This window comes from Sebastes umbrosus, chromosome 6 (genome assembly GCF_015220745.1).
Source record: "Sebastes umbrosus isolate fSebUmb1 chromosome 6, fSebUmb1.pri, whole genome shotgun sequence".
Taxonomy (NCBI): domain Eukaryota; kingdom Metazoa; phylum Chordata; class Actinopteri; order Perciformes; family Sebastidae; genus Sebastes; species Sebastes umbrosus.
The window spans coordinates 9,443,223-9,467,859 of record NC_051274.1 but is presented as its reverse complement, the minus strand read 5'-3'; the positions used below and the strand labels follow the sequence as shown (position 1 = coordinate 9,467,859).

The 24,637-nt window shown below is 41.7% G+C and overlaps 3 protein-coding genes across 3 annotated transcripts; 2 read left to right on the top strand and 1 right to left on the bottom strand.

The window, feature by feature from the left end:
* Nucleotides 1–566: 566 nt before the first annotated feature.
* Nucleotides 567–6,168, top strand: pofut1 (protein O-fucosyltransferase 1). The gene is made up of 7 exons (XM_037772448.1): nucleotides 567–761; nucleotides 1,018–1,139; nucleotides 1,912–2,094; nucleotides 2,414–2,526; nucleotides 3,275–3,467; nucleotides 4,358–4,600; nucleotides 5,001–6,168. Exons 1-7 carry the CDS (start codon nucleotides 623–625, stop codon nucleotides 5,193–5,195), a joined length of 1,188 nt encoding a protein of 395 aa, XP_037628376.1. The 5' UTR covers nucleotides 567–622; the 3' UTR covers nucleotides 5,196–6,168.
* Nucleotides 6,169–7,595: 1,427 nt separating this feature from the next.
* On the top strand, nucleotides 7,596–17,854 carry kif3b (kinesin family member 3B). Its single transcript, XM_037772447.1, has 9 exons — nucleotides 7,596–7,733; nucleotides 8,605–10,113; nucleotides 10,405–10,506; nucleotides 11,200–11,322; nucleotides 12,492–12,610; nucleotides 13,591–13,707; nucleotides 14,005–14,110; nucleotides 14,500–14,705; nucleotides 14,888–17,854. Exons 2-9 carry the CDS (start codon nucleotides 8,710–8,712, stop codon nucleotides 14,991–14,993), a joined length of 2,283 nt encoding a protein of 760 aa, XP_037628375.1. The 5' UTR covers nucleotides 7,596–7,733; nucleotides 8,605–8,709; the 3' UTR covers nucleotides 14,994–17,854.
* Nucleotides 17,855–19,157: 1,303 nt separating this feature from the next.
* Nucleotides 19,158–23,974, bottom strand: LOC119490467 (E3 SUMO-protein ligase ZBED1-like). Its single transcript, XM_037773884.1, has 3 exons — nucleotides 23,732–23,974; nucleotides 20,659–22,022; nucleotides 19,158–20,365 (listed from the first exon to the last, which is right to left on the bottom strand). The coding sequence occupies exons 2-3, from the start codon at nucleotides 21,995–21,997 to the stop codon at nucleotides 19,806–19,808; spliced, it is 1,899 nt and encodes a 632-aa protein (XP_037629812.1). The 5' UTR covers nucleotides 21,998–22,022; nucleotides 23,732–23,974; the 3' UTR covers nucleotides 19,158–19,805.
* Nucleotides 23,975–24,637: the final 663 nt, after the last annotated feature.

The following is a 24,637-nucleotide window of genomic DNA, read 5'->3' as shown; positions in this document are numbered from 1 at the left end:
AAAATGACTCACATGATGCTCTTAGGATTGTAAATGATTGTCATTATTAATCGGTAGCGTCCTTCTAGTGACCTTATAATTTTGTAAAGATAGTAGTTATTACAATAACAATAATAATAATAATGATGGTGATGATAATAATAACAATAATAACAATAATAATAATAATAGTAATAATGATAATAATAGTAATAATAATAACAATGACAATAATGCAGCTGATGATAATAACAACAATAATAATAATAATAACAATAAAAATAGTAAAACTGATAATAATAGTAATAATAATAACAATGACAATAATGCAGCTGATGATAATAACAACAATAATAATAATAATAACAATAAAAATAGTAAAACTGATAATAATAGTAATAATAATAACAATGACAATAATGATGGTGATGATAATAATAACAATAATAATAATACAAAATGATAATAATAATAATAATAATAATAATAATAATAATAATAATAATAATATTTTGTCGCGACTCTACCACCTCCGGTCCGCTAGGGGGCAGTAGACGCGTTTGTTGGGTTTGAAACTGAAATCCCAAAGAAGAAGCCGACTGAACGGTGCACCGGGGCATTCTGGGATATGAAATGAACCACAATGGCGGTTAAACAACAAGCATGTCATGTAGTGACTCTGACGTGTTTACTTTTATCACTTCTGCTCCAAACCTGTCGGATTTTTGCCGAAGAACTGCAGTGGGACCAGAATGGCTACGTGTTGTACTGCCCGTGCATGGGTAATGAATGCGTTAACGTAGCTGATAACTGAGGCTGTTGCAGTCTGTTGTATGAAGAGAGAGACACTTCACTCATTCACAAGTTGAGAGCAGAGTTGTTTTGTTTTTATCGGTCTAAATATGAACACAGACCATGTTGAACTCTGCTAGCAGCTAACTGAGTGGAGCTCAGGACAAGCTGTGGGCTTGAGTCATGTTAACTTGGTGTAATAATAACTACAGCTGTTGTTAAGTGCCCAATGTTGTTATTGTTCAGGTCGCTTCGGGAACCAGGCAGATCACTTCCTTGGCTCTCTGGCCTTTGCAAAGATGTTGAACCGAACCCTGGCAGTCCCTCCCTGGATAGTGTACCGACACCACACAGCCCCTTACACCAATGTGAGTACAGTCAGGGAGCTGTGAGCAACCTGTCACTGATTGCAACCACACTCATGTGATTATTTATAATGTAGTGAGTCATCAGTGTTACAGCAGCCAAGTCACGTAAATCAGAAACAAATGAGAAAGAAGAATATAAACATCAAAATACTCATATTGAATAAAAGAAAAAATTGAAAAATAGAAGAATTGATCCCAGAGGGGAAATTCAATTGTTTCTCTCTTTACACAGTTACACACAGGCCCGAAATATACACACACATACATGCACAAACAGGACCTACATACATGCATTAATGGAGAGATGTCAGAGCGAGGGGGCTGCCCCTGACAGGCCCAAGAGGCAAACTGGTCTCTCTCCAGCTACCAGTTCACACTCAGTACTTGGTCCATGCGGGGACTTGAATTGGCGACCCTCCGGTTCCCAAGCCAAGTCCTTCTGGACCCCTCAGAGACCAAAGGTAGGAACATGACATGGTAAATGGTAATTCATCTATATAGCGTCTTTATAGCGCTTTACACTACATATCAGCATTCACCCACACATTCATACACTGACGGCAGAGGCTGCTATACAAGGTTGCCCACTGCTCATCTGGATCTAATCTAAATACTCATTCACACGCCGATGGCGGGAGCAATTTGGGTCTGGTCTTGACTCCTATCATGGGATATGTTCACCATTACAAATAATTTGAATATCACCAGCCTTATACCTTTGAAGCTGAACTGGACCGTGATGTTTTATTCTTTTATTTTCTGTTATATTCAGGTCCATGTTCCCTACAGTGAGTTCTTCCAGCTGGACGCCTTGTCTGCATACCACCGTGTGGTCAGTTTGGAGGACTTCATGGAGAAGCTGGCTCCCAAATACTGGCCCTCAAAAGAAAGGAAAGCCTACTGCTTTGAGACTGCTGCGCAGCGGAGTGCAGACAAGAAATCCTGCCCCATGAAGGTGAGAGCCCCGTGGAGTAGAGTATTTAATGGATGAGTGTCAGGCAGCCACAATGAACTATGATTATCTGACTATATTGGTTGCTGCTTTTCAGATTGTATACTTAATGTATCATTTCTCTTTCCTGTCAGATTTTAAATAGTAAGTGAAAGTAAAGAAGCATAAAATGAGCTTTATTTGAAAGCAGATGCAATAGAGACTCATTGGTGACGGTGAAATGCTGCCCTCTGGTGGCCGTAGACCTAAGCTCTTAACTGTGATGCTACTGTTAACAGTTTCATTGCTCTGATATGGACGGATGGTTCTGATTTATTTTCAGGATGGGAACCCATTTGGTCCATTCTGGGACTACGTCGGTGTGGAATTTGACACGTCTGTCTTGTTTGGTGGTATTTCTTTTAGTGCCCACCACCAACCTCAGTGGATGAAGAAGTGAGTACATGTTTGAGCACCCCCCCTGTACTGTAGAGACATTTAGGATTATCAAAGGTGACATAAAACATGAAGAATATGTCTTCATAAGGAATATTGCTGGCCTTAAACTTACTGATTGATGATGTTTCTGAGGTTTTCAATTTCCATTGATTTATTAATGACAGTTGGTGCCTCCTCTGAAGTTGTTAAAGGGATAGTTTGGATTTTTTTTAAGTGGGGTTGTATAAGGTATTTATCCATATTAGATAGTGTATCCATATTATACATACTATATTGTATTACCTACAGTAGATGGAGTTTGGAGAAACAGACAGGAGTACCAGCACAGGAGCAAAGCAATGTACTGCTGTGGACGGAGGAAGCTGCAGCCCTTTCTGACGGGGAAATGAGGCAGTTATCTATGCTCTCTTCAGAGCCACCAGACTCCTTTTGACAAAAACAGTCATTTTACCTCAAAGAACACGGGAGTTGCTGGTTTGTCAGAAAGGGCTGCCTGACAGCAAGGTAAAGCGGTGAAAATATTCTAAGTATAGTGTACACTTGAACTGTGTTTTGCTGCCGCCCCCGTCCACAGCAGTACATTACTTTGCTCCCGTGCTGGTACTCCTGTCTGTTTCTCCAAACTCCATCTACTGTAGGTATTACACTAACTATGGAGACGTACCTCTTACAACCCCACTTCAAAAACATCTGAACCATCCCTTTTAACAGGCAGATTCTCCTCATGTCTCCCATGTTTGAATAGGTTCCCTCCCTCTGAGCACCCTGTCCTGGCACTGCCTGGAGCTCCTGCCCAGTTCCCAGTGACAGAGGAGCACGTTGGCCTGCAGCGCTACGTGGTGTGGTCCGACAAGATGGTAAAGGAGGGAGAAAATCACATTGCTGCCCTGCTGACCAGGCCATACGTCGGCATTCACTTGAGGATTGGCATTGACTGGGTGAGATATTCGTCACAACTTATGAGCTAGGGTTTGGACCACATAAGAGTTGTCTTCTCTCTGTTTTTCAGTTTCACATTCACTCATATGCTCACATACAGACAATAACATTTGTTTTTTCACCAGAAAATGAAATCAGCTGTCCCTTAGTCCACACCTGTGTATCTGTATATTAACAGACTCTACAAATCCTACCTTTAAAGGAGCTTCCCAGTTGTTTAGTAATATGTACTTCATAAAGTGAAGCATGCATTATGGTAATTGTGAAAATTTACCTTTATCAATCTTTATGCTTGCGGTTGAAAATTTGTGGTCAGTGCCTACCTAAAAGAAGATCTTTTAAAGGATAAGGCTGGTGATATTATGTCTTTATTGTCAAGAAATCCAATGAAAAAATCAAACCATCAATGTGTTAGTCCATGTCTCAATCCTTGATATGACTTCCCTACCTTTGTCTGTAGCTCTCAGCTCCGAGCTCAATGGTTCCTACTGAAGACGTAAATCTTTAAAAGCACCTCACACAAATATTTATACAGTTTCATTTTTAGGAAATTCATTTCCTGAAACAGCTGGTCACTGTAGTTTTTATCTAATGTTACTCAAACAGGAGGAAATGGTCCATTTGTTTGGGACTATTTTCAGTGGCGGATTAATCCACATTTGATGCTCTAGTGAGTATTAGTGGCAGCAGGACTGTGTATGTAGGTTTGAGTCAAAATAAACTACAGTGTGTGTGTGTGTGTTCATGATGATGAGGAGCATATCACCTAGTGTAACAGTGCGGGCTTTAAAATATTTGTATCTACAATTGGGGAGGAGGGCCTGCAGAAGAGGTTTGGGAACCACTGATTAAGTCACATCTAAGTCTTTTTGTTATTCCACCTTCACAGCAAAATGCCTGCAAAATGCTGCAGAGTGGCGAAACAGGACCTCACTTCATGGCCTCTCCTCAGTGTGTTGGCTACAACCGCCAGACCTCCTTGCCTCTCACCATGAACATGTGCCTTCCTGACCTGGCAGAGATCCGCAGGGCTGTCAAGCTGTGGGTGAAGAAGACCTCTGCCCGCTCTGTCTACATCGCCACTGACTCAGAATCCCACAGCAAGGAAATTGAAAAGCTCTTCAAGGGCAAGGTGGGTTTGTAAAGCCTCTGTGATGCATTCAGGAGAGCGTCATAAATAACTTCTGCTCTACATTCGGCACAATTTGTTTCTGTCATGTGTGACCTTAAATGCAACCTGAACTGACATGAGCTGAGCTACATTTTCACTGGCTTGCCTGTAGCACAATTTGCTGCAATCCAGCCCTTAATGGTAAACATGCCTTAATCCATAAGAGCTGAAGTCACAATCTAGCCGTTCATGTAAACTATATGTAATTTGCCTTAAATGGAAATTTTACTTGAAAGTGTTTTTCACACCAAGCATTTTTAGAATTGTCAAGAATTGAGAAATACTCTCACTTGGTTACTGTTCCAGTTTTGTATTCCCTCCACCTAGTTGTTTATATGTGTATTTTATTCTGGCCTTTCAGGTGAAAGTGGTGAGTCTTCAACCGGACTCGGCCCAAACGGACCTGTACATCTTAGGCCGAGCCGACCACTTCATTGGCAACTGCGTCTCCTCCTTTTCCGCCTTTGTGAAGAGAGAGCGAGACGTCCATGGCCTTCCATCCTCCTTTTTTGGCATGGACAAGCCTGGGAAATTAAATGACAAAGACGAATTCTGAGCACAAGGGGTCACGTGGTCGTCCCCTGGATGTGCTAATGCTGGAGGACTGTCATGAGGAGACGATGGGAGCATGTGGAAGGCAGACACATATTTGTATGTGACGTGACGGTTCATGAAGGCCGGTCCTATTTTAGAATGGGTTTTAATCTGTGAGAAAGGGCTTATAAAATATGATGCAGCAGGTCAGTAGTGTAATGTCAGAGAAATGCTTTAACATGGACACTGCTGCTACCAACACTTTATTTTTGTCTGTTCCCTGCTTGAAAATCCAGTATTTGTATATTCCTGCTCAAGATTTGGCTTCTACCTGTATGCGTTCACTACACTGAAGCCAGTTTTCCTTTGCACCAGGGAAAAACTCCCTAACATTTCCTTTAACTACTGCCATAGTATGTAGCTGCAACCATGTTTTGCAATTCAGACATGTTAGCAGGACCTCTGGTGACCTCAATGAACCCCGTAAAAGACTACAGTGCCAGCGATCCTGTTCTCCCTCTACCTCTTTCTCTCCCCGCCTTTCCATCCTTCCATGTCTTTTCCAGCTTGCTCTTTTACTTTCCTCTCTGCCCTCCATTCCAAGGAGAGCACAGTAACTGATCCTCCTGTACATACTAATTATAGGGAGGAAAAAGGAGACAAGTCTTTCCACCTCTCAATTTACCAGGACCAAAAAACTGATGAAATGTACTGAATGTTGTGGAGACAATATTGTTATTCAGAGAATGTGAACAAATGTTTTGGGGGGAGACAAATGAGTAGATTTGCACAGGTTGAATTGAATAAATGCAAGTGGGGGATGTGTAGCAAGCTAATTGTGTGAAAGCAGTGAATGCAATGATTTTGAAGTTTTCTATAATGTTTTTCACCAATAAAGTGATACACACTATTTTTTTTAAAGAACCAGCAGCCTCAGTGTGTTTACCTCCCTCACTGGCAGCTTAGCTGTGAGTGCAGTTGGATCAGCTGATATACTAAGCTATGTTGGGACTAGCTTGTTGAGACTTGGTTGCCAGATAAGCCATGATACCTTGCATTTGTGTTTCTTCATAATGCATGTATTTAGGTTTGCCACCTTGTTATTCACAGCTGAAGTCTGTTTGCGATTGTTTGCTTAACTGTAACATATATGCTCACCCAGAATCACACTAATTATATGAGTTAACGGGTTTCCACACGTACCTCTTTGGGGGGGATACAGGGCGTGAATCTGGCAACTCTGTAACCGGGACTAGTGATGGGAATTCCGGCTCTTTTTAGTGAGCCAGATCATTTGGCTCAGTTCACCAAGAAGAGCCGGCTCTTTCGGCTCCCGAACGGCTCTTCGTTTTACCACTTCTGCCTTTTATGATTCAGCCAAATTTAGCGCTGTTTTGACCTATGATTAGTATGTGTGCACATATATCACTTAAATTATTCAATATGATTATACTCAACCTTATAATTTCCAGAATACCATAATTTTACATGCTGCTTCATTTCCGACTGTCACTCATCTTGTCTGCTATTCGCGCACCGCACTCCTCTCTGTCTTTCTCTCCTCCTCTTCCTCCTGCTCTGTACCTGTAGACCGTCAGCATGCCGTGCATCCCCGCCCCTCCCTGCTTGATGGTCTGTCATCACCTAACGTCATTAACACTAGTGATGGCAAGCTGAAGCTTCATGAAGCTTTCCAGCAAATTGGTTCGGATAAGGGTTCATTTCTCGAGGCTTCACGTGCACACGAAACCACCTGTTGGTCAAAGAGTGTAAAACAGGCAGATATGATCTCAACCATGCGATCTGTGATATACTGTATGTTGCGCCAGTAAAGGCTGTTGGGAATGACTATAAACAATGAAAAAAATATGTATTACCATGTAATCCATTTATATCTATATAATATATAATATAATGTCTATTTTCTAGTAAGTATATTATGAGTATATAAAATACATGTATAATAAACTGTAATTGTTTTATGAGTAATGCATCTTATGTGTGTAAACCAATCCTTAATGGTCAATAATTGTATTGTAGTGTAGTGTAATATAATATAATAATGGCAGGAGGGGTAATATTAGTGTTCTGTGTCACTTCTGGAAAGTGGCTTTGGTTTAATCAGTGAATTCTGAACTACTTCATGAACCAGTCAGCGGTATGGCCAGGCAGCGAGGCTTCGGACGTCATCAATGACGTCATTGGTCTAAAACGATACAAGCCTCGATGCGCGCATCGCGGAAAACTTCCTGGATTACTCAACACGCGCTCCGAAACCTCGGCACAGCACGTAACATCACTAACATTCAGTGACAGTCAGTGCATAGAGTGCCCGTGGTGTGGAGAAGATCATCCTATCATTCTGCCTTGAATTAAGTAAAGAACAAAAAAAAGAAAACGACTCTCGGATTGGAGCCGGCTCTTATCGGTCACTAAAAAGAGCCGGCTCTTTGAACCGACTCGTCAGTGACCGACACATCACTAACTGGACCGTAGTGTGGATGAGCAGCAGCTAATGGCTGACTGGGAGCTCTGGATTAGCTAACTGTTCACGCCTCTGGTAGCTAACTAAACCTTTAACGACATGTCTGTGTGCGCGTTGGAAAGCTGTGTTTGTACTGCATGTGTTTTATGTATCTAATACCATGTGTATTCTTTTTATGGCGACATGTTGCATTGGTTTATGCCCCTCCATGCTAACGTTAGCCAGGTAATGCTAACGTTACCAGACTGGTAGCTTAGGTTACCAGGGTGTGTTTGGTCGTTGCTAGGCCGGTCCTGTGGTCTCGTTATGGGGCTGCATTTAGCACAAGATAACGATGGTTAGGGTGTTTTTTTTTACATCTGGAGAAATCTAACGTTTGTGTTTCCACGTACAAGAAGTTGTCAAGACCAAAGAACATATAACTGTGTCAGTGTCAGGCTAGACAGCTAGCTAGATCCTCACCAAAGTGTGTCAATAGCTTTGTATTACATTGAGCTTAAATGAGACTTCCAGTTTGTACAGATAGAAAGATAGATGGATGGATAGATAAAAAGTTAGTAGTGCAAAGTACAAAAAAATATACCAGATATAAAAATAGAAGGAGATGAAGAAAACTGTTAAAACTGAATATAGTGCAGGGTAACAGCTGTGATACAGGACTATTAAAAAGTGAATATAGTGCAGAAGAGACTGTTAAAAGTGAGTATATTGTATTATTATCTGTCCTGCAGACCGTCCTCCTTTGTCCCCCCCCCTTCCTAGAGAGGTGTTGTACAGTTTGATGCCTCGGGGGACAAAGCATTTCCTGAGTCTGTCTGTGAATCACTTGGGGAGCAGCAGCCTGTTACAATGTGTGTGATGCATCAACCTTCAAGGTTGTGAGTCACCATGACAATTGCCATTGCAGGTTTGTACTAATCATTGAATGTGTGTCTTCTCCCAACAGTTTCTGATGTGGGCACTTGTATTGGTGAACTGTTCCTGAAGCTGCACTTGGAAGACAGAGCATACCAAGTGCCAAGCCGTGTGGGTTGGCCAGCCGCTCTGCAACATGTCCAAGAACAAGAGCCCTGAGTCGGTCAAGGTGGTGGTCCGTTGTCGCCCTATGAATGAAAAGGAGCAGGCAGCCAAGTTTGAAAGGGTGGTCACCGTCGATGTGAAATTGGGCCAAATTATGGTCAGGAACCCCAGGGAGGCCTCAGCCAATGAACACCCCAAAGTCTTCACTTTTGATTCAGTCTACGACTGGAACTCCAAACAAATAGATTTGTACGATGAAACCTTCAGGCCCTTGGTGGATTCAGTTCTATTTGGGTTCAACGGGACCATTTTTGCCTATGGGCAGACCGGTACAGGGAAAACATACACTATGGAGGGGGTCAGAAATGATCTAGAGAGGAGAGGGGTGATCCCTAACTCCTTTGATCATGTTTTCACTCACATTTCACGCTCCCAGAATCAGCAGTACCTGGTGAGAGCATCATATCTAGAAATTTACCAAGAGGAGATCAAAGACTTGCTCGCCAAAGACCAGACACGTCGTCTCGAGCTCAGGGAGAGGCCCGACACCGGAGTGTATGTTAAAGACCTTTCATCATTTATCACCAAGAGTGCGCCGGAGATCGAACATGTCATGAATGTGGGCAACCAGAATCGTTCGGTGGGTGCCACTAACATGAATGAACACAGCTCCCGTTCTCACGCCATCTTTGTCATCACTGTTGAGTGCAGCGAGTTGGGTGTTGACGGGGAGAACCATATCAGAGTTGGCAAACTGAACCTGGTAGATTTAGCCGGTAGTGAAAGGCAGACCAAGACCGGTGCTCAGGGGGAGAGGCTTAAAGAAGCCACAAAGATCAATCTGTCGCTTTCGGCTCTGGGGAATGTCATATCAGCTCTGGTGGATGGCAGGAGCAGCCACATCCCCTACCGAGACTCAAAACTCACCCGTCTGCTGCAGGACTCTCTGGGGGGCAATGCCCGCACGGTCATGGTTGCCAACATCGGCCCAGCTTCCTACAATGTGGAGGAGACCTTGACAACGCTGCGCTATTCCAACAGGGCCAAGAACATCAAGAATAAACCACGTATCAACGAGGACCCCAAGGATGCCCTGCTCAGGAAGTTTCAGGAGGAGATCGCGAGGCTGAAAGCACAGCTGGAAAATCGCTCAGGTAAGAAGAAAAAGAGGAGGCAGAGGAGGCGGGCCGGGGAAGGGAGCGATGGTGAGGATCTGGAGGACGGAGAGACAGAAGACGACGATGAAGAAAGGGACGACAAAGGGGATTACTGGCGGGAGCAGCAGGAGAAGCTGGAGAGAGAAAGAAAGGCTATCATGGAGGATCACAGTCTAGTGGCTGAGGAGAAAGTTCTGCTGCTTAAAGAGAAAGAGAAGAAAATGGAAGCTCTGAAGAGGGAGAGGGATGCCGGAGAGATGCTTGCGGCCAAAGTGAAGGTAAGCTGATTTTGCTTGACTGGCTGGTTTCTGTACATCCAGTATGTATCTGTTTTGATTTGAAGAGAAGGTGTAGTGCAGGCACACTTCAGATTTAGTTTCATTGGGTTAAACAAATGCACACACAAGCCAGTGGATCTTCTCATAAATCAATAAACCATGTTGTTCTGGTCATATTCTTTTCATGCAACCCAACTGTTGAAATGTATTAGAGTCAGTGCAAATGCTTTTCTCCCCAATGTGACTTGAAGTCATTCCATCCTTCTTCTTTTTTTCCCCCTCTCAATCCAGGAGATGGAGAGTAAGCTCCTAGTAGGGGGGAAGAACATTGTGGATCACACAAATGAGCAACAGAAAATGCTGGAGCTGAAGAGGCAGGAAATCGCTGAACAGGTATACCGAACATCTGAAAATTTAATTGTTACTCTTAATTAGAGCAAATTGTTCGAAGGTCACAAATCAGTCAACAAATATGTGATCAAAACGTTACAGCCCTAGTTTTGAATGTAGTGAGACTGAGTGTCCTCACCGCGGACGGCTAGGACCTCCTGCACCTTGAAGTCTAGCCACATATTTACGTTGTTCAAATCGTCCGTCGTTCACCTCCAATCTGTCTGAAATCATTGCTGCTGCCGTCCCACTGTTTGTTTGAGCTACTTGTGACAGTTGCGTCACCACTGTGCGTCTCCATTTGCAACGAAATAGATTTGTCCCGCCCCAGTTGTTAGCGACCCTGGTGCATGCCGTTCACATTGAAATCGACCCTGGTCTGACTCACCTCTCGACCTGGATTGCGAAGCCGAGTCAGTCAACGCGGGTTAACCCTTTCAGACACACTATCAACACTGGCTCGACCCTGGTTGAGCCCTCGGTGTGAAAGGGTTGTTACATTGTGGTCCTTGTTGTCTCCCTATAGGGCATTCCTTTTTAATGATGACCATTTTGCTTTACACTATCCCTTACTTAATTGACTCTGTACCACGTGACTATGACTATGATACTTTCTTGACTTCTGTGTAGCCTCTTCGCACACAGAGCACTGTGGTTTAAATTTATGAATGTGCGCGTCTGTGTGTGTGTTTCCAGAAACGGCGAGAGCGAGAGATGCAGCAGCAGATGGAGTGTCGGGACGAAGAAACTCTGGAGCTGAAGGAGACCTACAGTTCTCTGCAGCAGGAGGTCGACATCAAAACCAAGAAGCTGAAAAAGGTAGCGGCTGCAACCTTGGGTGGTCTAAAGCCCCCAAAAAACACTAACATCTGGCTGTTGTCTTCAGTGGGAAAAGTTACAACCGGCATTCATTCCCGGGACAAATGACTCTGCAGTGGTCACGGTTATTTATCGGCTCCAGCTCTAATCGACAGTGATGGAAACATGACACCCCGGATGGACACACTAATTATCACCCCTTTTCCGGTGCAATGTAATGTGACGCACGTCGAAGTGAATATATAATAAATAAAATCAACAGGGATTTGGACAATAATTATAATTTATTAACGTACAAAACATACAGTTAATTTGCTCTCCTCAGAGTCACCAGACTCCAGTCAGACGACAGTCATTTTACCTCGCTGATCATCATAAAACACACGTCATTCAAACTCAATACACAAAATAAAACTCATTGAAACCGTCTTTGTTAGTCTTTCCACTGTTCTAACAATCACCAACTCTGGTTTGAGAGTTGGAAAAAGAGACTGAATAAGTAACGGATACAAAAAAAGAAGTAACCACGGTAACATTTTCACTGTTTACTAGCCCTGCTTCCACTGCCGGCCGGCACGTCCGTGACATTGAACACCAGGAAAAAAAGCCCAGAAAGATCAGTGATACGGCATGGTATACTGACAGTGGGAAAGGAGTATATCGTCTATTTTTAGCGGGTTTTCTCATGTTTAAAAAACGTGCATATACAAGCTAATTTTAGTGAGAAAAGTGTACAATTAATGTCTGTCTCTCCTGTCCTCCATCTACACTGACACAAGACACTGTCTTCTGCATGGGTCTCCAGTACTGGCCGCTGTAATCAATTAATATATTCTGAGTACATAAAAATACACTGCTAGCATAGATGTGCATTTGATCATTTGTGAAAGCATCGGTACAGCATGAGTTTATCTTAGAAAGCTTGATGTTCAGTACATCTGAGGCTTTATGTATCTGGTGATAAAATGCCTTGCCAGTTAAGTAGGTCAGGTACTATTTCAAATCAGGTAAGAATACACTATTGGCTTTGTTTGTCTGTTTGGACAGTCCTTTATTCCTCATGATGACAGTCAGGTGTCTAAGCCAAATTCTAAGGCTGAGTATTCTTAAAGTCCTTTTCATCACGTTAAGTTAACCCTGGTTTTTCTCTCTCCTTCTCCGTCGTCTAGCTGTTTGCCAAGCTGCAGGCCGTGAAGGCAGAAATCCATGACATCCAGGAGGCACACATCAACGAGCGCCAGGAGCTGGAACAGACCCAGAACGAGCTCACCAGGGACCTCAAACTCAAGTATGGAAACTGCACATCATACTGTTGGCCTGGCAGTGAAGACACTGATCAATATTATATCTATTATGTGCTGTCAGAATTAAAGGGGTAGTTCCGATTTTTTGAAGTGGGGTTGTAGTCAGTGTATTACCTACTGTACAGTAGATGGCGGTCGGTCCGCCCTCAGTTTGAAGAAACGGACAGGAGTACCAGCGGGGGAGCAAAGCATTGTACTGCTGTGGACGGGGGGCAGCAGCAAAACAGATTTTAGCCACCTAAAAGTCAATATCAGTTTATGTGTACTGTATATTTATAGTATTTTCACCGCTTTACGTTGCTGTCAGACAGCCCTTTCTGACGGGGAACTGAATCCGTTATGTATGCTCTCCTCAACGCCACCAGACTCCTTTGACAAAAACAGTAATTTCAACTTGCAGAAGACGGGAGTTGCTGGTCTACCGCTGCCTCGATTGATTAGCGTTTGTGTTTTTTGTGTGTTTTAAGGAGTTAGTTCACCAAAGTCACACAATAACACAAAACCTGTACCGCTACTCCTGTCTATTTCTCCAAACTCCGTCTACTGTAGGTAATACACTGACTATGGATAAGTACCTCATACAACCCCACTTCAAAACACCCCAAACTATCCCTTTGAACAATGACACTATGAAATAATTAAGGTTTTTGCCTACTTTTTTGCAAAGGGATTGGCAATGAAAAGTATCTATGTGCATTACACTCTCAGATTTGACATGCTAACATAATTAATAATGAATGTAAAATGAATTAGGTATATTATTTATACATCACAGTCGTGAACCAGTAGACTTCCTACTTAAGTGTAATAAATAATTAACAAACAGCAAGGCAAGAGTCACAGGACAGAACGGGTATGTTTGTCTGTGTAAATGTATTTATTCTCATCTGAGCATCACAGTGTTGCTTGCTTGTCTATCTGTCTGTTACTGCCTCTGTCTAATTGCTCGTCGTTTGTCTTTCAGGCATCTGATCATCGAGAACTTCATTCCCTTAGAGGAGAAGAACAAAATAGTCAACAGGGCTTACTTTGATGAGGAGGATGAATACTGGAAAATGAAGCCCATCACACGTATAGAGGAGTAAGTTACAGAACAATCAGAACATGCTTTGTTTTTGTACATTCTTCATCTGGTTAGAAATGCTCCAACTTGAGCACAAGAAGGCATCTGACTTGAGTATTAAGCCCCGAAGCGATATGTAATGACAGAACGGTTAATACTTTGGTTAACACTGGCATTGGATCGGTACTCGGTATCGGCCGATACCCAATGCCCAGGTATCGGGACTGAAAAAGTCAGATGAGTGCATCCCCAATTAAGACTTAATTTTTCCTCAATGCTGCATACATTTATTCTGTGTGTGTGTGTCTGCTTCAGTGACCATCAGATGATGTCCAGGCCTTTGTCTGCGGTTGGCTACAGGAGGCCTCTCAGTCACCACGCCCACATGGCCATGATGATGAGGCCCGACATGAGATACAAAGTAAGCCGCACGTCCTCCTCACCTTTTGCATCGATTAATGTACATGTATTCACACATACTGTATACCTCCTGGTGAATAGTCCCTGCACATAAAACACCACAGACACACACATAACTGATGACGCCAGATCGGTAAAGCCTAGATGTACTGACGACAATGCAATGCAGCATTAACAGTGTAGGTATAAGGGAATCAAATACAAAACTGCGGCAAATGGATAATAATTAACACGGATTTTAACACATGAATCCAGAATGTACTGTAGGCATCAAGTTATACATTTCCCCAATTCTGCATTAACATGCAATATTTTCAAATAGTTAAATGCAATATATGCATTAGGGCTACCTTGGTTTTGAAAAATGTGCCTCTGCTCTGTTCCTCCCAGGCTGAAAACATCATGCTGCTGGATATGGATCTGCCCGCTCGGACCACTAAAGAGTACCAGGAGCCCGTTATCGCCCCAAAGGTGGCGGCAGCTCTGGAGAACGCTCTTCGGGATGAGGACGAGATTCAAGTAGATGCTTCTGGCTTTCACAGCAGCTTGGGATCAACCCCGCCCGCCAGCGGCAGCCTCAGAAAACCAAAGTCTGGGTAAGTCAAACTGTCACCTTTTAGCTGTCAAGACCACAAGTTAAATTAATTTTGAAGAGGCATATACCAGGACAGTTTGAGCAGATAAAATGTAAATAAAACCTCAAAATGTGTAGGCTTATAACCTTTACTGTTATTCCCACAATGTGTTAAACCCTCTGTCATTGCTCTCTGTCACTCAGTCGACCAAGAACAGGCAAGAAGTCGAGCACCCCGACCTCTCCATTCAGTCCCTCAAGTCCAGGATCCCCGCTTTACCCACAATCCCGCGGCCTGGTGCCCAAGTGACAGCTTTTACTACCACCAACCTCTCTCTCGTGCACCTTTCCACTTTGGGATTCAACTTTGAGAGAACGGGTTTTGTTTTTGCCTGAGTCGTTTTTTTGTCGAGATGACAGAATATTCTGGATTCTGCAAAGAGAAAACTTAAAAGACTAATGCTGCTTTGAGGTTTTAACTGTAACCACACCACTATTAACTGTTACTGTCATAAACATTTCATCTTGGGAGATTTGAAGACCCTCATCCTGAGAGTGAGTCAGTACAACACCGGGACAGCAGCTACGCATGAAGCCTCACGTCACTCTACACTGCTGTTACCTTTACGTACATTTGGCTTCATGCCACTCATGTCATATACACACACAGTATATCACAATGTTCTTAATGTATAGAGAAAATAGACTGCAGTATCCTCAATGCACTTCTTCCTATCTTCCCAGATCTGTGTTGGGTGTTGTAGTCCACTCTTACTGTAAGTGTGGACATTGTTAGGAGGGGTGGTGGGGTTGACCTAAAGACATATGGAATAGGCAGCTCTGCTGCGCTTGTCACCAACAGGCCGTGTGTGCATGTTCGTCAATTTGTTGTTATACGGTATGTCTGGCCTCATATCTGAGCGTCTTTACGTCAAACTCTTCCGGTTTATGTCAAACTGCGCTGTTGTTTCCATTGTAGAAGCTCTGGTAATGTTAGAATGGAGCTTTAAGTCTTTCGTGTGTGTTTTTTTGTGTCTTAAGGGAATACTACAACATTTTGGGAAATAAGCTTATTTGCTTTTTTGCAGAGAATTAGACCAGAAGATCGATAACACATCCCCAAAAAAACAAAATATTGGTAGGTGGATGGACCGAGCTAACTGTTAGCCCCCTGCTTCCAGTTTTTATGCTAAGCTTAGCTAATCACAAATAAGTGTATTTCTTAAAAATGTCGACTTATTCCTTTAACTCTGTGTATGATTGTAAATGCACGGGCCAGAAAGTGAAGCACACTTACAGGCGTGGCCTCTGTCATAAGTTGCTGTAATCAGTAGATGCTGTTCTTCCTGGGGCATACGAGATGGAGGTGGGGAACGCTGGGAGAGAGAGAGAGAGCTCAACACATTTACACACCCGCTGTGGACACATTCTAGGCCGCAGGACATTGCAGTTGGCCGCCAGACATCCTAAGCAGATCAATGCCGACCATACCACACCCCCTGGGGTCACTTCAGAGTTACTGTCCTGGAATGTGCCTCGGATTCATCAGGGTTCCAAGGTGCCTTAACCCGTGTCCTTAATCTCTGCTCCTTTATTTGAAGTGTGCACACATATTCTTCACGGCCTGTGTCTTTTTCCATCACTTCATCTACTCATTCATTCCAGCATCAGGGGGATTGTTGGCGTAGTCCTGACATTCCCGTCAGAATGGGGTGCACTCATTATATGGAGAGGCAGAGCATTTGGACACGGCATTCAACGACCCCCCCCCCAGGTTTCAAGGTAAGGTGCCACAGGAAGTCAAGGCACGCAGAGGGTGATGTATTCCCCCTCTGTTTGTTTTACCTCATTTACCTCTGTATGGGTCTGAGTGGTCCTCGGAAAGAACTGATTGGTTCTAACAGAAGACTAAAACCTGTTAGGGAGTGATGAGCTCTTCACATTACCGCGGTGCCGCCACAAAACTCAGTCGACACACTATGGACTTCATTCGAATACACAAGTCATTCCAACTGTTTGCCTACAGATGAATAATATGCAGTTTTTAACCTCCACGGTTCAGCCTGTCTCTGCTGCTCTCTGTTCCCCATACTCAAAACTGTAAGGGGCGTGCTGTCCTCTCGCTGCTACTGTGTAGGGTTTTACAACCCACTGTGACATTTCAACAGGCCTGGGTCAAACGGCAACTGAAATCCTCTCAAATACAGTGATGTGTGCAGTTGATTGTCTGTTTAAGAGCCAACAACCATCAAGTTGTCAGTCAATTGTTAAAAATTGAACGTTGTGAAAACTAAAGAATCTCTCTTGCTGTTTGACCCGTGTCTGCATACCTTATGTATTTACATATGTAATAATTAATATAGACTTGTTGATAGGCAATCCTCAGTCACTTTTACAGATATATAAAAAAAAAAGTACAAAAATGGGTATCCGTATTTAAAAAAAAAAAAAAAAAAAATCTAACTTATAATCTTTCATTTTTATATACAGATTTAGATATAATTTTCTATTCAGTTTTTTTTTCTTTAAAATAGATTATCGTTTTATTTTTTGAGCTTTGTAATTTAATGTTGAGATTTTATTGTATGCGTCATACATCTACTATGTGTCTTCTTTTGTATTCAGCAAGGTACAGGCTTTTTTTTGTTTGTTTGTGTATACACTTACACACAAACATGCTTTAGTCAATAAGTTCTCCATACGAAAGATAAAAGCGATATATCTGTTGCACATTGTCGATTTGGTGCAAACTGTTTATAGAAAGAGGAGAGAGAGTAGACTGATACAGGTCACAGTGGAGTATTTACATGTTCACTGTACATTAAACGTCATAAACACAAACATAATCTTTAGAATAAGGCCTAATTGTAACACTGCAACGCTGTATGTCTGCCGCATGATTTTAGAAAGCTTGAGTAATACCTTTGGTTTTGTGAGTATTCATCATTCATAGGAATTTGGTAAGCAAAATGTGAATACCTTTGCATCTGTATCGCATAGCTGCATCACTGGATCCAAACTCCATATCTTAGAGTTCTGTGACCAACCTTTATGTGCTGGTGGTTTTTATAGCCAAATGACGATTACGTTGATGCACTTCTGTATGTGGCTGGCCAGGTCTTTAGCTTGTTTAGTTTCTTTTGATGATTAAAGACAATTCACTGAGAGAAACATGGTAGCATGTGCTGTCTCTTTGGGGGTATTCAAGTATGATGTGTAATGTTTCGCCCTTTACTCCTCATCCGTTCGGTAGAGCATGTTTTGAGTCGTGACATTTTGATGAGAAATTAGTTAGCTTAACTTACTTTACAATGGATTGAGCCATCTTTTGCACTCTGTTGGGCCCAGAAAAACTCCCAGGGTGCACTGCGGATTTCAGAAAATGTTTTATACTAAAAAAAACAATTATGGAAAATTCATGATTTGATATGATTGTGTATTCAATAACTTCCATGTAATGTGACACGGTGAATCAAATTTAATATAAAAATGTATCACTAGGTCACAGAACATTTCTTTCACTGTCTGCAAGAGATCTCGAGATCCCGTCTCTTTAGACTCTACAACATCTAGAGTTACATTTCAGCTAATTGCATTTGAGACTGTGGTGTACCACAAGTATGTCATAGTATAGTATGTCGAAAAAAGTCATAGTATATTATGTAGAAAAGTCATAGTATAGTATGTCGAAAAAAAAGTCATAGTATTTAAAAAAAACATAGAATAGTGTTGAAAAAGTCATAGTATAGTATGTCGAAAAAAATAGTAGAAAAGTATAGTAAGTAAAAAACATCAGTATAGTATGTCGAAAAAAGAGTAGAAATAAATCACAGTATAGCAAGTAAAAAGTAATACGTCGAAAAAAGTCAGTATAGTATGTCAAAATCAAGTCATAGTATAGTTTGTCAGAAAAAAAAGTCATAGTATAGTATGTTGAAAAAAGTGAAAAAAAATCAGTGTAGTATGTGGAAAACAAGTCATTGTATAGTATGTCTGAAAAAAGGTCATACTGTAGCATGTTGGAAAAACGCCATAGTATAGTATGTGAAAAACAAGTCACAGTATGTCGAAAAGTTATAGTATAGTATGTTGAAAAAAACTGATAAAGTCATAGTATAGTATGTTGAACAAAGTCACAGTATAGTATGTTGAAGAAAGTCATAAAAAAGTCATAGTATGGTAGGTTGGAAAAAAATCTGAAGTCGGAAAAGTGTCTTTATAAAAGACAGAACAATGACCACATATTGAAACACAATAAACGCTGAAAAACAATCCTGTCAGGGGCGCCAGTGGATGTCTGTTTTAGAAAACAGATTTTGTTTCCTCCTTCTAGGGTTGTCAATTTGATTTTCATTAGCCTATTTTATTAACTTTACATTAAAATTAACAACGCGCTGAACTCACGATTAGACCTTTAAGACTGGGTGCTGGATCCTTAATGCAGATGATAAAAAAGGAAAGACAAGGACAGGACTCCAGCTTGACTTTTTAATATTGCAACACAGACGTTTCAGGCAAGACGCCCTTCTTCAGTGTGTATTCTGGCAATTTCAAAATCAATATACACAGGTGGGGTTAATTATAGGTGACCACAACCAGCACACCAAGTACATCCCAACAGGGGAATGATGTAGTATTCTCATGTGAAAAAAACAAACAAGAAAAAACTAATTATATTCACTTTATAAATAACAAGAAAATAAAATCTCCTCATTCCCATTGGGAAATGAGGGTTATCAACCAAGTGTATCCAATATGCCTCCCTTTGGAGAAGGATTTGGTCCCTATTACCTCCTCTCCGTGGCTTCTTCACGGTCTCAATACCCTGTAGTGTAGTTCACTCAAGCTGTGGTTCTGACTATTGGAAGTGTTTAGCCACTGAGGATTTAACATCATGATTATGAATACTGTAGAACACTTATGTTCACAGATCCTGGTTTTTAACTCTTGTTCTATTTTCCCAACCTAGAACACACAACATCAAGAAAATAGTAATATGAGTTAAGATGAAAAAGCCTCCCTGAATAGAAAAGACAACAGGAGAGAATCCTGATAGCTTTGAATTAAAAAAATGTAGCAAACAACAGAAAACAGAACAAATAGTCAAGCTGAACGGCCCGACTTAATTTCTAATATTAGTCAGAAACACAAGTCTATCAACTTGATCGGGATCAAGTGCAGCTCTCTTTGTATTTACAATATTACCTGCTGACGAGAACACCCGTTCAGAGCGTAAAGAGGTTCCTGGTACGCACAGGTACTTACGAGCCAGCTTTGAGAGTAGCGGGTATCTATTGCACCCTGTATCTCTCCACCAAAGCAGTGGGTTACTGTCTGCAGAGAGAGGAGTCTCCTTCATGTAAGCTTGCATCTCCTGAATTTCGTCCCTGTTGCATTTGTCCCCGTTGCCACTCGATTTGTCGCTGTACAAGTCCCCAAACAGGCTTCCCATCGCACCCAGGGCAGCTGTCTTTTCTTCTTCTTCTCGTGCTTGTGTATAATCATCGTCTCCCTTATTTTCCTCCATCTCTTGTGATAAGCTATCAGTGACTAGATGTCTCTGTTCAGGTGAAAGATGGACTAAGCGAGAGAACCGGGGGTCCATGAAGGCCGCCTTATTGAGAAGCATCCATTCGCTGCTCTCTTCCCTGTAGCGCATTTTCAAATTTGCCACCATCCTGCCTGTGAAAATAAATAAAAGAAATTAGCCTTATATCAAATATGATTTGGCTTTTCAAAATCACCAATATTGCTCTTGCATTAATATTGTCATCTTGGAGAATATATATTGTTGTAAGGTATAGGCTTGGACTTAATATTTAATAGAAACGCAAAGTCAAATAAGCCTCGTGATAGTCTGGCGACCTGTCCAGGGTGTACCCCGCCTTCGCCCAATGTCAGCTGGGATCGGCTTCAGCCCCTGAATAGGATAAGCAGTTACAGATAATGGATGGATGGATGGAAAAGTCAAATACCTCTCACTTCTTTCATAGCTGACGTATGCGATGCATCAGGAGTACTCAGCTGGAATATCATGACATGCTGCAGAGGTAGGACGGCCGATGCCGTGGGGTAGGCATCGGTGGAGAGGGCCTGAGTTGCCACTTTGAAAGGTTTCAGTGTGTCTTTTAGTTGCTCAACCATGGACCACTCGGAAGTGCTAAGTTCCAAATTGGACAGCTTCTTTTCCCAAATGACAGCTGCCACTGCTGCCTGTTGCTGAGACGCACGACATATCATGTCATAGGTGGTATTCCATCTGGTGATACAGTCATTTATTAGTCTCTCTTTTTTTAATCCAAGGAGCTCCTGCTTTTCTTCTAGCAGGCAGCTGTCTGATGGAGACTTTCCAAAATGAGCTGCAGTTTGCTTTAGTCTGGAAAGGGCCGAATCAACGGCTTTCACCTCAAGGCCCTTGCGCACTGCCAGGTTTAGCATGTGGGCGAAACAAGGCACATTAATAAGCCCTAAATTGCGTATGGCGTTCACATAGTTCAGAGCATTGTCCGTGGCGACCGCTACAACCGCTTCACGAGAGATGTCAAATTCCTCCAGCGTGCTGCTGATGCTTTCTGCAACATGGACGGCTGTATGGCTTCCTCTCAACTCCTTAGTACACAGAACGTAATTGTCAAGTTCCCATGAGTCTGAAATACAGTGAGCTGTGACTGTGACATAAGCATGTGTGGCCAGCGATGTCCATCCGTCTGTGGTAAGAGCCAGCGTCTTATCCTTTAGTTTAGTCTTTATGTTTTCCCGTGTGGTGTCATACAGTTGTACTATGTGTTTTGAGATTGTGGTGTGACTTGGAATTTTATATTGTGGCTCCAGTTCCATAATGAGATCCTGAAACCCCTCTCCTGAAACAATATCAATGGGCCGCATATCCTTGCATATAAATCTTGCTATCTTATCCGTGATGGCATTTTTACGAGCTTCTGACATGGGACCTGCTGAAGCCGACAGTGCCGATGCCGAATCGTACGCAGTCAGACGAGCTTGTACACTTGACTTAGCTCCGCTCGTCTGTGGTGCCTGCGCTGCTTCACTTGGGTGGCAAGCCAGCAGGTGAGTCCGCAGATTTGTTGTCGTTGTAGAGTAAGACAGCTGTTTCGCACAAAGTCGACAAACAGCCTTATCTTTGTTAGCTACTTTGCCATCTATGGTGTAGAACCCAAAATGCTTCCACACGCTGCTTCTCAGATGCTTCGGTGTCATGATTGTCCGCTCGGGACGGCTTTGCTCGCTACTGTCCTCCATTTTCATAGCAAGCAACATGACATTTTTCATTGGCGCTTCCACTTCTGATCCCATTTCTGGCTGCTTTTAGTCACAGTATCTAAGCGAGAAAGAAAACAACAATTGAAATGTAAAAAATAAAACAAAAGTTGTCCATGTGCAAGTGCAAAGTACTTAAGACACAGCCCTCAGGACAATAAACTATTTTAACAAAATTATAATTATTCCTAGTATGTTGTTGCCACTGCTGCTACCTGTTGGTTTACAATTAGTTTTTTTTACTTGTTTTTTCAACTCATAAACTGGCACTTAAGAGCATTCTTAATGAAATCACATTATATTATAAAAACGTGTGGACGTGCTAACTGTCGGTGTTTTGGGATGTCAAACAATCACGTTACAGTCTTACTCTATTCACCAGAGTTCACAGAAGAGCGGTTAACGTAAAAGTTAATATCAGCCGAAATGAAAAGCGTTTCTTTAGGAGTCATACGTTAAGAATTAGTTGATGATTGAGTATCATCCGTATAACGGAGGACCCATATCTGTTAAATTGAGCAATATGTTAACGGAGTCTGGAGGGTAGTTCCCGGGACAACGCGTTAAGGATTGCTCGATGGAGCCGACTATAATTCCAGTATCGTAAATTCGTGAGCCTGGTTTGATAGCTCAGGGCTTATGCCCTTTTCTATCCATAGGAAATCGTTGGAGGGAAGAGAGAGGAGATGGAGGAGGAGCCCATGCAGGGCCAGTTGAAGAGTTTTTTTGTTTGTTTGTTTTTTTCTTTTTTCATATATATATATATATATATATATTTCCCTTTTTTATTCTTTTTTTTTATTCTTCCTTTTCCTCATAACAAAATACAATAAAATGAAATATAGATCAAACAAAATGGAGAGAAAAATAAATTAAAGAAAGAAAAAAATAAATAAATAAATAAAAATAAATAAATAAATAAACAAACAAAGAAAGAAAACTTTAAAAAAGCCAACATAACTGGGCAAGATCAATATCATGTGACTGTGTACAGTGTGTGCGCTTTCAAACTACAGGAGTCTGTTTATGTTAGCTTCACTGTTTGATGGGTGACGTTTACACCGAGGTGGTATAGTATGGGCGGGTTTTAGGACAACACTGTGGGGCTGTACCGGCTGACTCGGAGATTTAGACATATAGCTCGCAATTGCACGTGAGAGTAAAAGCAGCTAATGAGTCCTGACGGGGACGCAAGCTAACGTTACCTAAATAAAACACACACATCTGTTTGTACTCTTTAGTAACGTTACTGTCTTCAGTCACTTTAATCAAACAAAAGCTCATAATACTTTATCATACAAAGCTTTATGATGATTTAGCTAATAACACCAAACACACAAACCGTTACCCATACACAGTAATATCACCACCCGCAGCGCTATGCTAATGTTGTTAGCATGCTAACAAGCTAACAGTAATATGATCAGCCTGAGGGCTGTGCTAATGTTGTTAGCATGCTAATGTTGTTAGCATGCTAACAAGCTAATCGAAATTAGCATCACAACGTTTACACACTACATCGTATTTGTACAGTATTAAAAATGCACACATTTGCCTTCTGTAAATTACAATAATTCATCAACGAAGTGGTGTAACTCTCTGTTAACCGACATTATGGATATATTAATTAATTAATGAATTAATTGTTAGCTAGCTAAGCTACCTAGCTGAGTCTGCAGGTCGGACTAGCATGTAGCTCAGCCGGCGGTGTTATTATCTCTACAACTCTGTTAAAACGTGGTAATTGAGAAGCAGTATAGGAGTACTTACGTGTCTTAAAGTACGCGTTAGGTCCAGGGGGACTTCAGGCACAAACTGACCCGCCCAACAAAGAAACACCTTCTTTTGGTTTTACTGTCAGAATGAGATGAGAGGGTTTAACGTTAGCTGGTGTAGCTACAGTCTGTCAGACTGCCCTCATCACTACACAACACGACACACCCATCTCACCACACCAGCACCCCTCATGCTCCACTCAATCAATGCAATTCAATTTGCTTTATTGATCATGACTGTCAGGTGAACAATATTGCCAAAGCGTCAATTCAATAATAAATATTTTTTTTTAAAAATAACTAAATAAAAACAAAACCATATATATACATATATACAATTCATTAAGCAAATTACAATATATAGATATTTAAAAAGAACATGCATGTAAATGGAAGAAAACAATAAAGAAGTAATTAATGTTTGTTGTGTCAATAAAACAAACAAACAAATGCAAATCAATTAATAACAATATATTGCAATATCAAAGGAAAAATGTAAAAAAAAAACAAATATACTGCGACTAACTGCTGGACTGTGTTCTATAGTATAGTAAAGCCTGAAAACAGAGCCATGAGGAGGTGCAAAAGTCCTGTTTTTTACAATATACTGAGAGGTTATTATGGAATTTTTGCCCAATGATGCCAAAAAAATTGCCTACTGAAGCTTTAAAGGTGCCATATCATGCTCATTTTCAGGTTCATACTTGTATTTTGTGTTTCTACTAGAACATGTTTACATACTGTAATGTAAAAAAAAACAACTTTATTTTCCTCGTTCTGTCAGTCTGAATATGCCCGTATTTACCCTCTGTGTGAAACGCTCCGTTTTAGTGTTTTAGTGACGGAATTGCAACAGAATTGCGTTGCTAGGCAACAGTTTGGGTCCATGTGTACTTCCTGT

Coding starts and splice junctions, on each gene's coding strand:
- pofut1 (XM_037772448.1), top strand. CDS start 623: ATGGCGGTTAAACAACAAGCATGTCATGTAGTGACTCTGACGTGTTTA. Junction 762..1,017: donor GTTGTACTGCCCGTGCATGG/GTAATGAATGCG, acceptor GTTATTGTTCAG/GTCGCTTCGGGAACCAGGCA. Junction 1,140..1,911: donor ACACAGCCCCTTACACCAAT/GTGAGTACAGTC, acceptor TGTTATATTCAG/GTCCATGTTCCCTACAGTGA.
- LOC119490467 (XM_037773884.1), bottom strand. CDS start 21,997: ATGGGATCAGAAGTGGAAGCGCCAATGAAAAATGTCATGTTGCTTGCT. Junction 20,366..20,658: donor AGCTATGAAAGAAGTGAGAG/GTATTTGACTTT, acceptor TTATTTTCACAG/GCAGGATGGTGGCAAATTTG.
- kif3b (XM_037772447.1), top strand. CDS start 8,710: ATGTCCAAGAACAAGAGCCCTGAGTCGGTCAAGGTGGTGGTCCGTTGT. Junction 10,114..10,404: donor TGCTTGCGGCCAAAGTGAAG/GTAAGCTGATTT, acceptor CTCTCAATCCAG/GAGATGGAGAGTAAGCTCCT. Junction 12,611..13,590: donor ACCAGGGACCTCAAACTCAA/GTATGGAAACTG, acceptor TTTGTCTTTCAG/GCATCTGATCATCGAGAACT.